Source organism: Manacus vitellinus, unplaced genomic scaffold (genome assembly GCF_001715985.3).
Source record: "Manacus vitellinus isolate BGI_N305 unplaced genomic scaffold, ASM171598v3 scaffold_40_pilon, whole genome shotgun sequence".
NCBI classification, from domain to species: domain Eukaryota; kingdom Metazoa; phylum Chordata; class Aves; order Passeriformes; family Pipridae; genus Manacus; species Manacus vitellinus.
This window is the reverse complement of record NW_021940541.1, coordinates 537,275-548,735: the sequence shown is the minus strand read 5'-3', so window position 1 is coordinate 548,735 and position 11,461 is coordinate 537,275. Positions and strand designations below refer to the sequence as shown.

Genomic DNA, 11,461 nt, shown 5'->3' with positions numbered 1-11,461 from the left:
TTTCCCTCCTCCCGGCGCCAGCACTTCCCAGCAGGAGTCGGGAAAAATCCCTCGATAGCGATGCCTTGTTTTGTTTTTTCCACTCCTTGTGCTGGCTCGTGGCAGAGCTCCCTTGGGAACATCCCGGTGGGTACGGGAGCCGGGGACCAGCCGCGTTACTGGGCTGGGGGAGCAGATCCTGGGTGTGGGGGGCTGTTGTGGGGGTGAAGATGGGATGAGTGTGAGGATGGGGATGGGGGGAGGTTGAGGATGTGAATAAGATGAGAATGGGGTGAGGATGAGGATGGGGGGAGGATGAGGCTGGAGTGAAGATGGGGATGGGGGAGAGGATGAGGGACGGAGTGAGGATAGGGGTGGGCATGGGGTAAAGATGAGCCCCACAAGGGGAGGGAGGGGCCGTCAGGCTCTCTGTGGGGCAGCAACACTGAGGCTTCTTTGATTGATGTTATGGGACAAGGGAAAACAATAAAGACACGATAAATCTTTGATAGTTCAAAAAACACAACATAATTCTTTAATTTATTTTTTTAAGACAGCAGTGCTTTTTAAAACAACCCCCAAATGTTTCCAGGCAGTTTTTCATCTGCTGTGTGGTGCAGCATCTCCAGACTGTGCTGCCACGTGCTCGGGATTCCCTCGGCTGGTTTTGTGCCCAGGCCATGCTCTTTGTGTTGCTTATTTCAGCCTTGTTGATAGCTTTTTTAGCAACACCAGAGAGCAGGAAAGGAATCCTCTGAAATTAGGTTGCAGCTCCACATTGACATCAGCGCTGCTGCTTCCTAAATTTTCTAGTTAAAGATTCTGGGTAAAGATTCTGCAAATCTGACAACTGTGCCAGTGTCTGGCTTTGAAGTGAGGCGAGTCCTCGAGGCTTTATCTGCATCCAAGGAGACTGTGAAAACTAATGAATGGCAATAAATTACCAGGTTAATGAGATGCACTGAGAAGTCTCTGTACCCAGAGCTGAGAGAGGAGGCAGGAACACAGCTAAGAGATGTGGCTCAGCCCTTGGAGCTGGGGGTACTGGTGCTCCCTCTGCTCCCCTGGCTCCTTGAGGGATCTGTGCTCCTCCAAATGACAAATTTATGTGTTTCCCTTTGCAAATGCAGTTGTAGAATAGTCTGTATAGTCACTAAACTGGTGTGATTGCAGGGAAAATATTAAGTCCTAGACTTAATAAAGCTCAGAATGAGTAAAGTGCCATCTAAATAAAGGAATCTTTAAAATAATATGTTTTTTTCCCATTAGAGTGACCAGCTTCTAATCAAAGGAGGAAAAATTGTCAACGATGATCAGTCATTTTATGCAGACGTTTACGTGGAGGACGGTTTAATAAAGTAAGTTAAAAATTTATATTCGGTAATGTAATTTCTTAGAATGATACGGTGCTGTGAGATTTGAACAAGGTTCCTTCCCATCATTTTTCTCTTGGAAATCTGTTCCCTTTTCAAAAAAAAAAAGGCAACTTTTTAGAGTAGTATCAAGAAAGAGCTACACTGGTGTAGTTCTGCAGCTGGAAAGACTTCCAAAGCACCGGCAGCCCGGGGAGAACCCGGCCTTGCAGACGGAAGTTTTTTTGGCATCTTTACTTCAAAGTTGTTGCCAGTTAACAGGAGATCTTGATTTCCTTTTCAGGCAAATCGGAGAAAACCTGATTGTCCCTGGTGGCACCAGGACGGTGGATGCCTATGGGCAGCTGGTGATGCCGGGGGGCATCGACGCCCACACGCGGCTGCAGGCGCCGGTGCTGGGGCTGAGCTCGGCCGACGGCTTCTCCCAGGGCACCAAGGCAGCGCTGGCAGGAGGCACCACCATGATCAGTAAGGGGGAGCACATTCCAACAAGGCTTCTAAGCAGAACGTTGTCTAGCAAAATACATCAGGCCTGGAACCACTGCAGAGATATTTACCCTCGTAGCACAGAAATGTTAATTTCTGCTGGAGAAATCAAAGCGCTACGAACCCAATTAAAGGTGTTATGTGCCTTCCAGAACCTGCTTCCCTTGCTGCACACATGTATTAAAAATACATGGCCACTCCTGGCTCACCTCATCAGAGAACAGAACAGAAGAACACTTTAAACGCCTTTTAATATGTTTTGAACAGCTTTGCAAGTGTGTTTTTTGAGTTTCTCAGCTCTGAGCGTGGGTTCCTTTTTTGTGTTAATGTAAAGTAATTTTGACCTCTGTTTTGTTCCTGTTCTCGTCCCAGGAACCACTGTAGTATGTGACTGCAGGACCAGTCTCGACAGTCCTGGCATAGCTCCCTACTGACCCCACAGCCAGTGCTGCAGGAAGTAGGAGGAGAGCTGAGGGATGTGATGGGCAGTGGGCGCTACCCTTGGGAAATGCCCCAGAGCACAAGTATGTGAGGACATGGGTTGGTCACCAGCCACTCCCACTGCTGTGCTGGGTGAAAAGAAGGCAGAGTAGCCATAATTTGGAGTTTGCTTGTTCCATTTATATCACTTTTTCTGGGAAATTCATTACCCATCGTGTTTAACCAGCGCTATAAAATGAACTGGTGTTGCAATGGCCCCTTCTCACAGCAGCAGGTCTCCCACAGGGACCTGTGGTGCCCCTGGGTGCCCCCTGCCCCTCCCTAACGCTGTGCAGTGTCTCCCCAGTTGACCACGTGTGCCTGGACACCGGGACCAGCCTCGTGACCGCCTTCGAGCAGTGGCGCGGCCACGCCGACGGCCAGGCCTGCTGCGACTACGGCCTGCACGTGGACATCCCGCGCTGGCACGAGAGCCTGAGGGAGGAGCTGGAGGCCCTGGTGAAGGACAAGGGTAAGGGCAGGGGGAGCCGTGGGCAGCAGTAACCTCCAAACCCACAGTGGGGTCACCGCAGGGCCATGGGGTGAGTGGTGATGTCACTGCTGCTCCACCTGGTCCCAGGAGTGGGGGGGACATGGAGGGAATCATCCTTCCTGTGGAGCTGGGACCGCCCCGTCCTTGGCCATCTTGGCACCAGGTTCCTGCTGTAACATCTGGGTTGTGTGCCCTCACCTTCGGGCAGTTGGCAGCCTGGTCATGGAAAGGGATTTTGGAAACTAAAGGGATGGATGGGGTCAGGCACCCCAGTCTGGACTGCCTGACGTACAAAAAAAATGTTTAAATAAAAACCTCCAGGATGGGACTTGGTGAACAAAACTCAGCTTTAGGCATTCCATAGAGGCTCCGTTTTGCCTGTGATTCCTGCACATCCTGAAGTATCCACAGGACGTGGTTTGCTGGAAAGCAGGCCACACAGCAGGGATTCATGCATTCATTAATACACATTGCCATGTTTGGGACTACATTTTCCTTCAGATATGCTAATGTGGGGCTAAATGACTTCAGTGTAATTTGTAGTCTTGCAAGCAAGGGTTTAATTGGCCAATTACCATAGAAATTCGCAGTGAATTTCCTATTAAAATGCAGAGTGGCTGAAGTAATGGAGCTATTCCGAGCTTGGAATACACATGAAATACATTTTATTTGTCATCTGATCATAGTTTTGTATTAGTTCTTGCCTCAACATAAAATATAGCAGCAATTCATAGAATCAAAGGATGATTTAGGCTGGAAGGGACCTTAAATCTCATCTCATTGCACCCCCTGCCATGGGCAGGGACATTTTCCACTATCCCAGGTTACTCCAAGCCCCATCCAACGTGACCTTAAACACTTCCAGGGATGGGGCAGCCACAGCTTCTCTGGGCAACCTGTGCCAGAGCCTCACCACCCTCAGAGGGAAGGATTTCTTCCTAATATCCTGTTCAGCCCTGCCCTTTGGCTGTGGGAAGCCATTCCCTGTGTCCTGTCACTGCAGGCCCTTGCCCAAAGTTGAGAATAAATCATAGGCTGAAGCCACCACTGGAGGAAAACCCAGCCTGGGAGCAAGGCAGCTGACTGCGCATTTGGATACGGTCACAGAGGGCACCTGAACCTAGACAGGGACCATGGGGTTTTCTTTTTTTTTGGTTCAGATGCACCCAAAGATGGGGGTTTATTGTCTTTCACAGCTCCCAAGCTTTGGGGTCAGTTCTTGTGGGGACATTTCTCACTTCAACCCTTGGTCTTGGTTTGCTTCCAGTCTAACCCTCTCCAGCACAACCCCTCAGTTCAACCACCCCTGCTCAGCCCATACCAGGTCAATGAGTTCTCAGTGGGACCACAACCACATGTCATTTTCTTTTCTCAAGGTGTGAACTCCTTCCTGGTGTTCATGGCTTACAAGGACAAACTGCAGTGCACTGATGCCCAGGTAGGACAGCAGCATCCAGGGAAAGTCACTGCCCTCACCCTGAGCATGGGTAGGGATGGATCTGACGTTGGGAACTCGCTGTGTCTTGGCAGATGTACGAGATCTTCTGCATCATTCGAGACCTGGGGGCCATTGCCCAAGTGCATGCGGAGAACGGAGACATCATCGAGGAGGTACTGTGTTTGTGTCCACTGAGACTGCAGGGGCACCAGGGCACCACAGCCAGGGCACCACAGCCAGGGCACCAGGCAGGGGAATCCCTGACCCTGACCCTGCAGTGTGAGCTGGTGCCCCAAAGCCTTGGAGGGAAGGGGCTGGTGGGACCCTGCGTGGAAATGTGTGCAGGCAGAGGAATATGCAGGAGGATCGGGGTCTCCTGTGGAATCATCAGCATCCTCATGGATGCTCACATGCACGTGGGTTCCAGCACAGGAATCTGTACAGTTCCCAGCAGGCGGTTTGGGGGTTCCTAAGGGATGACTGACTGCCTTAAGTGATGCTTTATCATATTATCTGTGTTGTTTAGAAATCTGGGGCACTTGGGAAGCTCAGGAGGTTTGAATATTTTGCTATAACACTCATGACACTTGTCAGTGCTTAAATCCACCCCTGGCACTTGGGAACTCCTTAGTGTCCAAGCCTCTGCTCATGGGCATTATTTTTTTTTTTACCCATAGAAAAGACAATCCTGGCTCCAACCTGCAGTCAGATACACAAGGAGGAGTTAGACTGGCAATTCCTTCAGATCACAGTCACACCAGTGTTCAGTCTGGTGTGGGAGGAAGGTTAAACTGAAAGCCGAATCCATTCCTTCAAAGGGGCTTATTTGAACAAACAGGATAGAGGCTAATTCCCATCTCCTGGGATTTTATCTGAGAAACCTGTTCCTCATCTCACTGTGGAGCATAAAATGACCCCAGGCAGTTCAGTAACTGCAGCAGAATTTCTGTAAACTGCCAGCCAGTGTGGTGACACTGGAGCCCTGGGGACAAATTCAGAGATCTGTGACCAGAATACAGAGAAATAAACATCCTCTAAGAGGGTCCTTTAGAGGATCCTGTGGGATCTGCTCCATGGTGTTGGATAATGTCCTTGCATTAGTGCCATCTGAGTAGGAGTTTACATGATACACAACAGCACAGAGGGACAGGGTGAGGGGTGGGCTGGACATCTGCGTTCAGGTGCCACGTGAGTGACCTGGGGCATCCAGAGCTCATCCCAGCATCTGTCACCACAGGTGCCCTTTCCTCTGTGCCATGTGGTGAAGTGCACAGGGACAGGGAATGCTCGGGAGAGGTAGCACTTGCTGCACCCCACTGACAGGCTCTGTGCCCATCTCTGTCCCCTCAGTGGGCTCCTGAGCTGCTCCAGGCAGGACCAGGTGTGCAGGAAGCCCCTCTCCCTTTGCTGTAGCTGTACACCAGAGCTCTGACAGCCTTGAGGTTAGCAGTGATGGGTGTGAATCCTCCTCCTCCAGAACTGTGGGTTTGAGGGGTGGAAAGGTCCAGAGGTGCTGTTGGGACACAGTAGTTCCCATCGAGGAATGTTTCCCCAGCACAGGAACGGTCTCTGGGAGTGGTATGTGGGGTGTTCCAAGAACATGGTGCCACCTGGGCAGGTTCATAAATGTCCCTCAGCCCCTCAGGTGCCTCTGTGTCCCGTGGTGCTCTGGATGGGCTGTGCCCATCACTGACTGCTCTTTCCTTCCTCCTCACCCATCCAGGAGCAGAAGAGGCTGCTGGAGCTGGGGATTACGGGGCCAGAGGGGCACGTCCTGAGCCGCCCCGAGGAGGTAACACTGCCAGCCCTCCCACTGAGCTCCCAGTCCCACCGTGCAGAGGCCCTGAGACACCTGTGCCACATTCTTGTCCCCACAGGTGGAGGCAGAGGCCGTGTACCGAGCCATCACCATCGCCAGGCAGGCCAACTGCCCCCTCTACATCACCAAAGTCATGAGCAGGGGCGCCGCTGATGTCCTGGCCCAGGCAAAGAGGAAAGGTAAAGCTGTGTTAGCTAATTGAGCCTCTAAATCCAGCCAGGAATCTCACTGTAACTTCGAGGGCTGATCACTGTCATCGCCCAAGCTCTCTTGTGCCCTGGGGGCTGAATCTCAGGAGCTGGTTTCCCTGGTAGGATATACCAGAGTTAATTGCTTGGAGCTGGGAAGATTGGAGGGGATGTGCTCCAAACTGTGACACATGAGAAACAGGGAGTAATTCACTTGTGAGCGTTTGTCATGAACTTAATGAAAAGGAGATCTGGAGCAAGATCCAAATTCTGACTAGGGAGGGAGTGGGAAGGGCTGGGAGTGATCCTGTGGGGAGCAGGGTGGAAGAGGGGGCACAGCCACCTCTGCTCCCAGCCTGGCAGCTGCCAGAAGGATGTGGGTTTAGTTTAAAGGAAGGCTTGTAGGAACATGTGTCTAGCGTAAGGAGAGAACAGACATATCCAGAACTTGCTTTGACAGCATTTCCCAGTCATCTGAGATAATCTAAAGGATTAATGTGATTCTGAAATACTGGGAATGCTGAAATAAGTGGAACTGTCGTGTGTCGTTACCGTGTCCATGTCTGTGCTGTGTGAGAGGCCCGTGGGATGTGGTGTGATTGCCCTCATTCCCGATTGCTCCACAGGCACAGTGGTGTTTGGGGAGCCCATCACTGCCAGCCTGGGCACCGATGGATCTCACTACTGGAGCAAAAATTGGGCCAAAGCTGCCGCCTTTGTCATGTCCCCCCCCATCAGCCCCGACCCCTCCACACCAGATCACCTCACCACTCTCCTGTCCAGGTGAGTCCCGTCTCACGGGTGCCTGAGCATACCTGCTCTGACTGCTTCCAGCCTGGATCCATCCTGATGCCATTTCCAGCAGTGGCACTGCCCATGGAGCCCAAAAAGCCGTGGGTGCCCTTCCCAGTCTGCTGGGAGAGGGAGGATATCCTGACCAGGGAGGTGGCCTTGGCACCAACAGTGCCCCCCGTGACCCTGCCCTGTTCTTCCCCCAGCGGGGACCTGCAGGTCACTGGCAGTGCCCACTGCACCTTCACCACTGCACAGAAGGCCATGGGCAAGGACAACTTCACCCTCATCCCCGAGGGCACCAACGGCATCGAGGAGCGGATGTCGATCATCTGGGAGAAGTGTGTGGTAGGTGCTGGAAGAGCGAAGGTGGGGTGTGAACACATGTGAGCTATGCCTGTGTTCGGGGCTGTCACAGCCTCCTGAATTCAGACCAGCTGGGAGGGTGACACCGTCTAGACACAACTTCAGAGAGCTGCTGCTGAGAGACTGTGACACACAAATCCTTCACAGTGTCTACCTTAAATTTCAGGAAAAACGTATCTCTTGTATCCTTTAGCCCACAGGGACAAGGCTCAGCTTCCCCCTTTCCCCTGTAACCACACCCTGAGGCAGTGCAGACTCTCACACCACATGGGCACGTGGGTGGGTCCAGCAGTTCCTCCAGTCATGGGGAGGGACTGTGCCTGTGGTGGGCACAGGGCCATCTCCATCCGTGATCCTTCCTCCCTGCTCCTTCCCAGGTCCCTGGGAAGATGGATGAGAATGATTTCGTAGCAGTGACCAGCACCAACGCTGCCAAGATCTTCAACTGCTACCCTAGGAAGGGGCGCATCGCTGTGGGCGCTGATGCAGACTTGGTCGTGTGGAATCCCAAGGCTACTAAAATCATCTCAGCAAAAACCCACAATTTGGTAAAATATTTTTAAAATTATTTCCTGGAGCTGGGTTTAGAATCAGAAGAGAGCTGGACAGCAATGCATGTCCTCAGAAAGGTCAGATCGTTCAGCAAGCGAGGAGCTCTCTGTGTGAGTAAAGTGATGAAGGACCTTGCATTTGCTTTTAACATACAAGGAAAATATCCTTTGGTTGCTGTAGAGGGTGGCATTGGTACTGAGCGACCACTCTGAGGTAGGGAAATCTTAAGGTCAGTGTATTCTCTGTGGATTAGAAAAAGGTAAGCGCTGAACTTGGTTTAAGTATTGAACTATTGTTATAGTTTGAGTGGTTTTAGGGTTTAGTTTCTCCATTCCAATTTGCTTCAGCTCATCCCATTGGAACTTTTTATTTGGAATATGAAGGCTTAGTTAGTTCTGACTGATGGTGCATGAGGAGCCGTGTACAGAAATGGGGGGATTGTTGTCTGTCACCTCCTCCTCTTAAATCCTACCAGCACTGAACATCGGGTTTTGGGTTTTCCAGAACGTGGAGTACAACATATTTGAGGGCACCGAGTGCCACGGGGTCCCGACCGTGGTCATCAGCCAGGGAAGAGTTGTCCTTGAAGATGGAAACCTGTGTGTCACCCAGGGGTTGGGTCGCTTCATTCCTAGAAAGACGTTCCCAGATTTTGTTTATAAAAGGATAAAGGCAAGAAACAGGGTAAGGAGAGTTTTATTTGCCATAATCCTGTATTTTCACCACAGTGTCTTTACATTAGTGTGTTCAGGTCACTGTGATGGCAAACCTGCAACAGCAATAGGAATATTATTAATGTTATTTCTTTCTAGGCCTTGGAAGTCTGTGTGTTGTCATGTAACTGCTGTGGTGTGGGGCCTGGCACCTCAATCAGTAATTCCTAGTGCAGTATTAGAGCTCATAATGCCAGTTTTATTAGTATCCTTTGCTCTGGCGTGCCTGAGGGTGCCTGGGGGTGTCCAGGGTACCTGGAGTCAGGGCAGGATGGGGATGGAGCTGTGCCAACTCCCTGCAGGACGGGAATGGGACCCAGAGACGCCCCATCCCTGGAAGTGTCCAGGGCCAGGTTGAAAGCCTCTTTAAGACCATTCAGTCCAACCATCCCTCAGCACTCCCAAGACCAGCACTAACCCACGTCCCCAAGTGCCACATCCACACGGCTTTTAAATCCCTCCAGGGATGGGGACTCTACCCCTGCCCTGGGCAGCTGAACAGCCCTTTCCATCAAGAAATTTTCCCTGTTATCCAACAGGACCTTCCCCTGGCACAGCGTCAGGCCATTCCCTCTGTCCCTACTCGTGCCTGACCCCTGTGCTCACTCTCCCCCCACAGCTGGCCGAGGTCCATGGCGTTCCCAGAGGGATGTATGACGGGCCGGTCCATGAGGTGCCAGCGAGTGTCAGGGCCGCAGCGCCCACGGCCACGTCGCGCCTCACGCCTGGCGCTGGCAAAGCCCCGGCTGTCCCTGTGCGCAACCTGCACCAGTCGGGGTTCAGCCTCTCGGGTAGGTGGGGGCCCGGGGACTGGTTTGGGTGGATGTGAGCGGCCAGGCAAGGCTGGGAAATAGAAACTGCGTTTCTGCTCAGTGAAAAGCAATTTGTCCTGTGGCAGCAGCCGAGGGCCCGAGTGCAGCACCGATAGATCTGGAATATTTTACAGTACTTGTGTCAAGGCACAAAGCCCGGCAGGGGCTGCGAGGCTGCTCCATGGAGAGTGGAAGCTGCAACCATGGGCAGGGGGAGGATGAGGCTGGAGGTGATGGAGTCACCACAGCCCTGCCTGGATCCATGGGATGCTGCCATGGCTGTTGGTGGGTTGGGACTTCAGCCCCAGCTGCAACTCAGGGGTTGGAAGTGGCTGGGTTTGTAAAGATTGGCCAAATAACTCCATCTCCAGGAATCAGAATAGTAATCCCTCTGGTCTTTCCTTGTGAGCAGGCAGTGACTCAGCATCGTTCATCCTGCAGAAACCTGCCCAGCAGCTGTCAGGAGCTTGGAAAGCCAATGCTCTGCCCTAAAATGACTTCCATATTATTTTTTTAGCTGACTGGATCAGGTGGATCCCATGTTGTTTGGTAAATGTACACAGTCCCACATTTTATTATATACAAACTTTATTTACAAGAAAGCCATTTATAACATTTTCCAGAAAGACACAATACAGAATTAAGTTCAGTCAAATACAGCCATTCCTAAGAGCACTATGATAGCAGAGTGTCCAAAATGATATATGGTGAAATTGCTGGTATTTCCCACTGAGGAAACACTGTGTGGTGTGTGCATTTAAAGTGGGACTCCCCCTCTTTGCTGTCCCCCAGGGTCGCAGGCAGATGACCACATTGCCCGGCGCACGGCACAGAAGATCATGGCCCCGCCGGGCGGGAGGTCCAACATCACCTCGCTGTCCTGATGCTGTCCCTGTGCCACCATCGTGCCAGTCCCTGCCACCGCCACCACCGGGGTCCCACCGGGGCCAGGCCAGCCGGGAAGGGGACGGTGGGTGCCCTCTGTGCAGGGTGACAATGAGCAAGTGCTTGTCAGCTGTCCCAGCCCTTCCCTTGTAGGTAGAAAGTAGAGTGACCCCCGAGGTAGCACTCCCAGCCTGGATTGTCCCATCAGTATTCCTTCAGTAGCTGCTTGGAAAGCCCTTCCCCGTGCATGTGGCACCATGATGTCCCCAGGGCAGCGGGCTCAGCCCTGCTGGGGTGGCTGGGGGCCGGGGCAGAAATGAAGGCGCATCCTGGCTGGATCACGCTCCTTTCCAGCAGCATCCACTGCCCGTTCTCATCGAAGAACTTCCAACCGATGAGCACTTCCAAGGTTTCCATACAGTCAGTCACAACCTGCCTGTCCACAGTGCTCCAGAGCAGCCTTGGCCATACTCCTGGAGCCACTGTCACCACACCCGTGAGCCACTCTCGTCCGTCTGTCTGTCTGTCCCTCGCTGATCACAGCTCCAGGGGCAGGTGCAGGCCCCGTGTCCCAGGGCAGAGCAGTGCTGGCTCTCTGGGACCCGGCCATGCCGTGGGCCTGTGTCCTTCTGTCAGCCTTGTTTTTACAGATTATTTATACAGTTTCTCAAGAACTGAGTGTGGGTCCAGTACCCAATACCAGGGCTCGTTTGGAGGTTGGGTGCATATGGCACACTCTTTATAAAGGCTATTATAACCTGCTTATTATATTTAAAGGTGTGTACATAGAGTGAACCTCTGGTCACAGAGCCATGCATGTACCTCCAGGAACAGCTTGCCGTTCCTGTCTGCTCCTTGCTTGGAATAAAGTTGGTTGGAAACCGTAAAATGGTGGCAGTGGTTGATCCTCCCGAGTCTATTTTTGTGTTTTCTTCCTTTGGGTTTTTCTGTGTGGGGATTGTACGATCCAGTCCTGACTTGCAGGTTACTGTGCTCCCCTTGGACAAAGGGAGATGCTCCTCATCCGCTGTGTGGGCCCCAGGCAGAATCCCACCCTTCTCCTCAGCCATTCCGCTCACCCAGGG

At 52.2% G+C, this 11,461-nt stretch overlaps 1 protein-coding gene across 1 annotated transcript; it reads left to right on the top strand.

Annotated features, from left to right (window-relative positions):
• Positions 1 to 311: 311 nt before the first annotated feature.
• On the top strand, positions 312 to 11,134 carry DPYSL4 (dihydropyrimidinase like 4). The gene is made up of 14 exons (XM_029961986.1): positions 312 to 341; positions 1,249 to 1,337; positions 1,636 to 1,820; positions 2,626 to 2,790; positions 4,188 to 4,249; positions 4,342 to 4,422; positions 5,973 to 6,041; positions 6,127 to 6,247; positions 6,883 to 7,039; positions 7,255 to 7,396; positions 7,792 to 7,962; positions 8,471 to 8,650; positions 9,299 to 9,470; positions 10,284 to 11,134. Exons 1-14 carry the CDS (start codon positions 312 to 314, stop codon positions 10,373 to 10,375), a joined length of 1,716 nt encoding a protein of 571 aa, XP_029817846.1. The 3' UTR covers positions 10,376 to 11,134.
• The last annotated feature ends 327 nt before the right edge of the window (positions 11,135 to 11,461 follow it).

Excerpts from the sequence above, each read along its gene's own strand:
- DPYSL4 (XM_029961986.1), top strand. The coding sequence starts at position 312 with ATGGGGATGGGGGAGAGGATGAGGGACGGA. Across the intron at positions 342-1,248 it reads GGGAGAGGATGAGGGACGGA|AGTGACCAGCTTCTAATCAA; the intron begins GTGAGGATAGGG and ends TTTTCCCATTAG. Across the intron at positions 4,250-4,341 it reads TGCAGTGCACTGATGCCCAG|ATGTACGAGATCTTCTGCAT; the intron begins GTAGGACAGCAG and ends GTGTCTTGGCAG.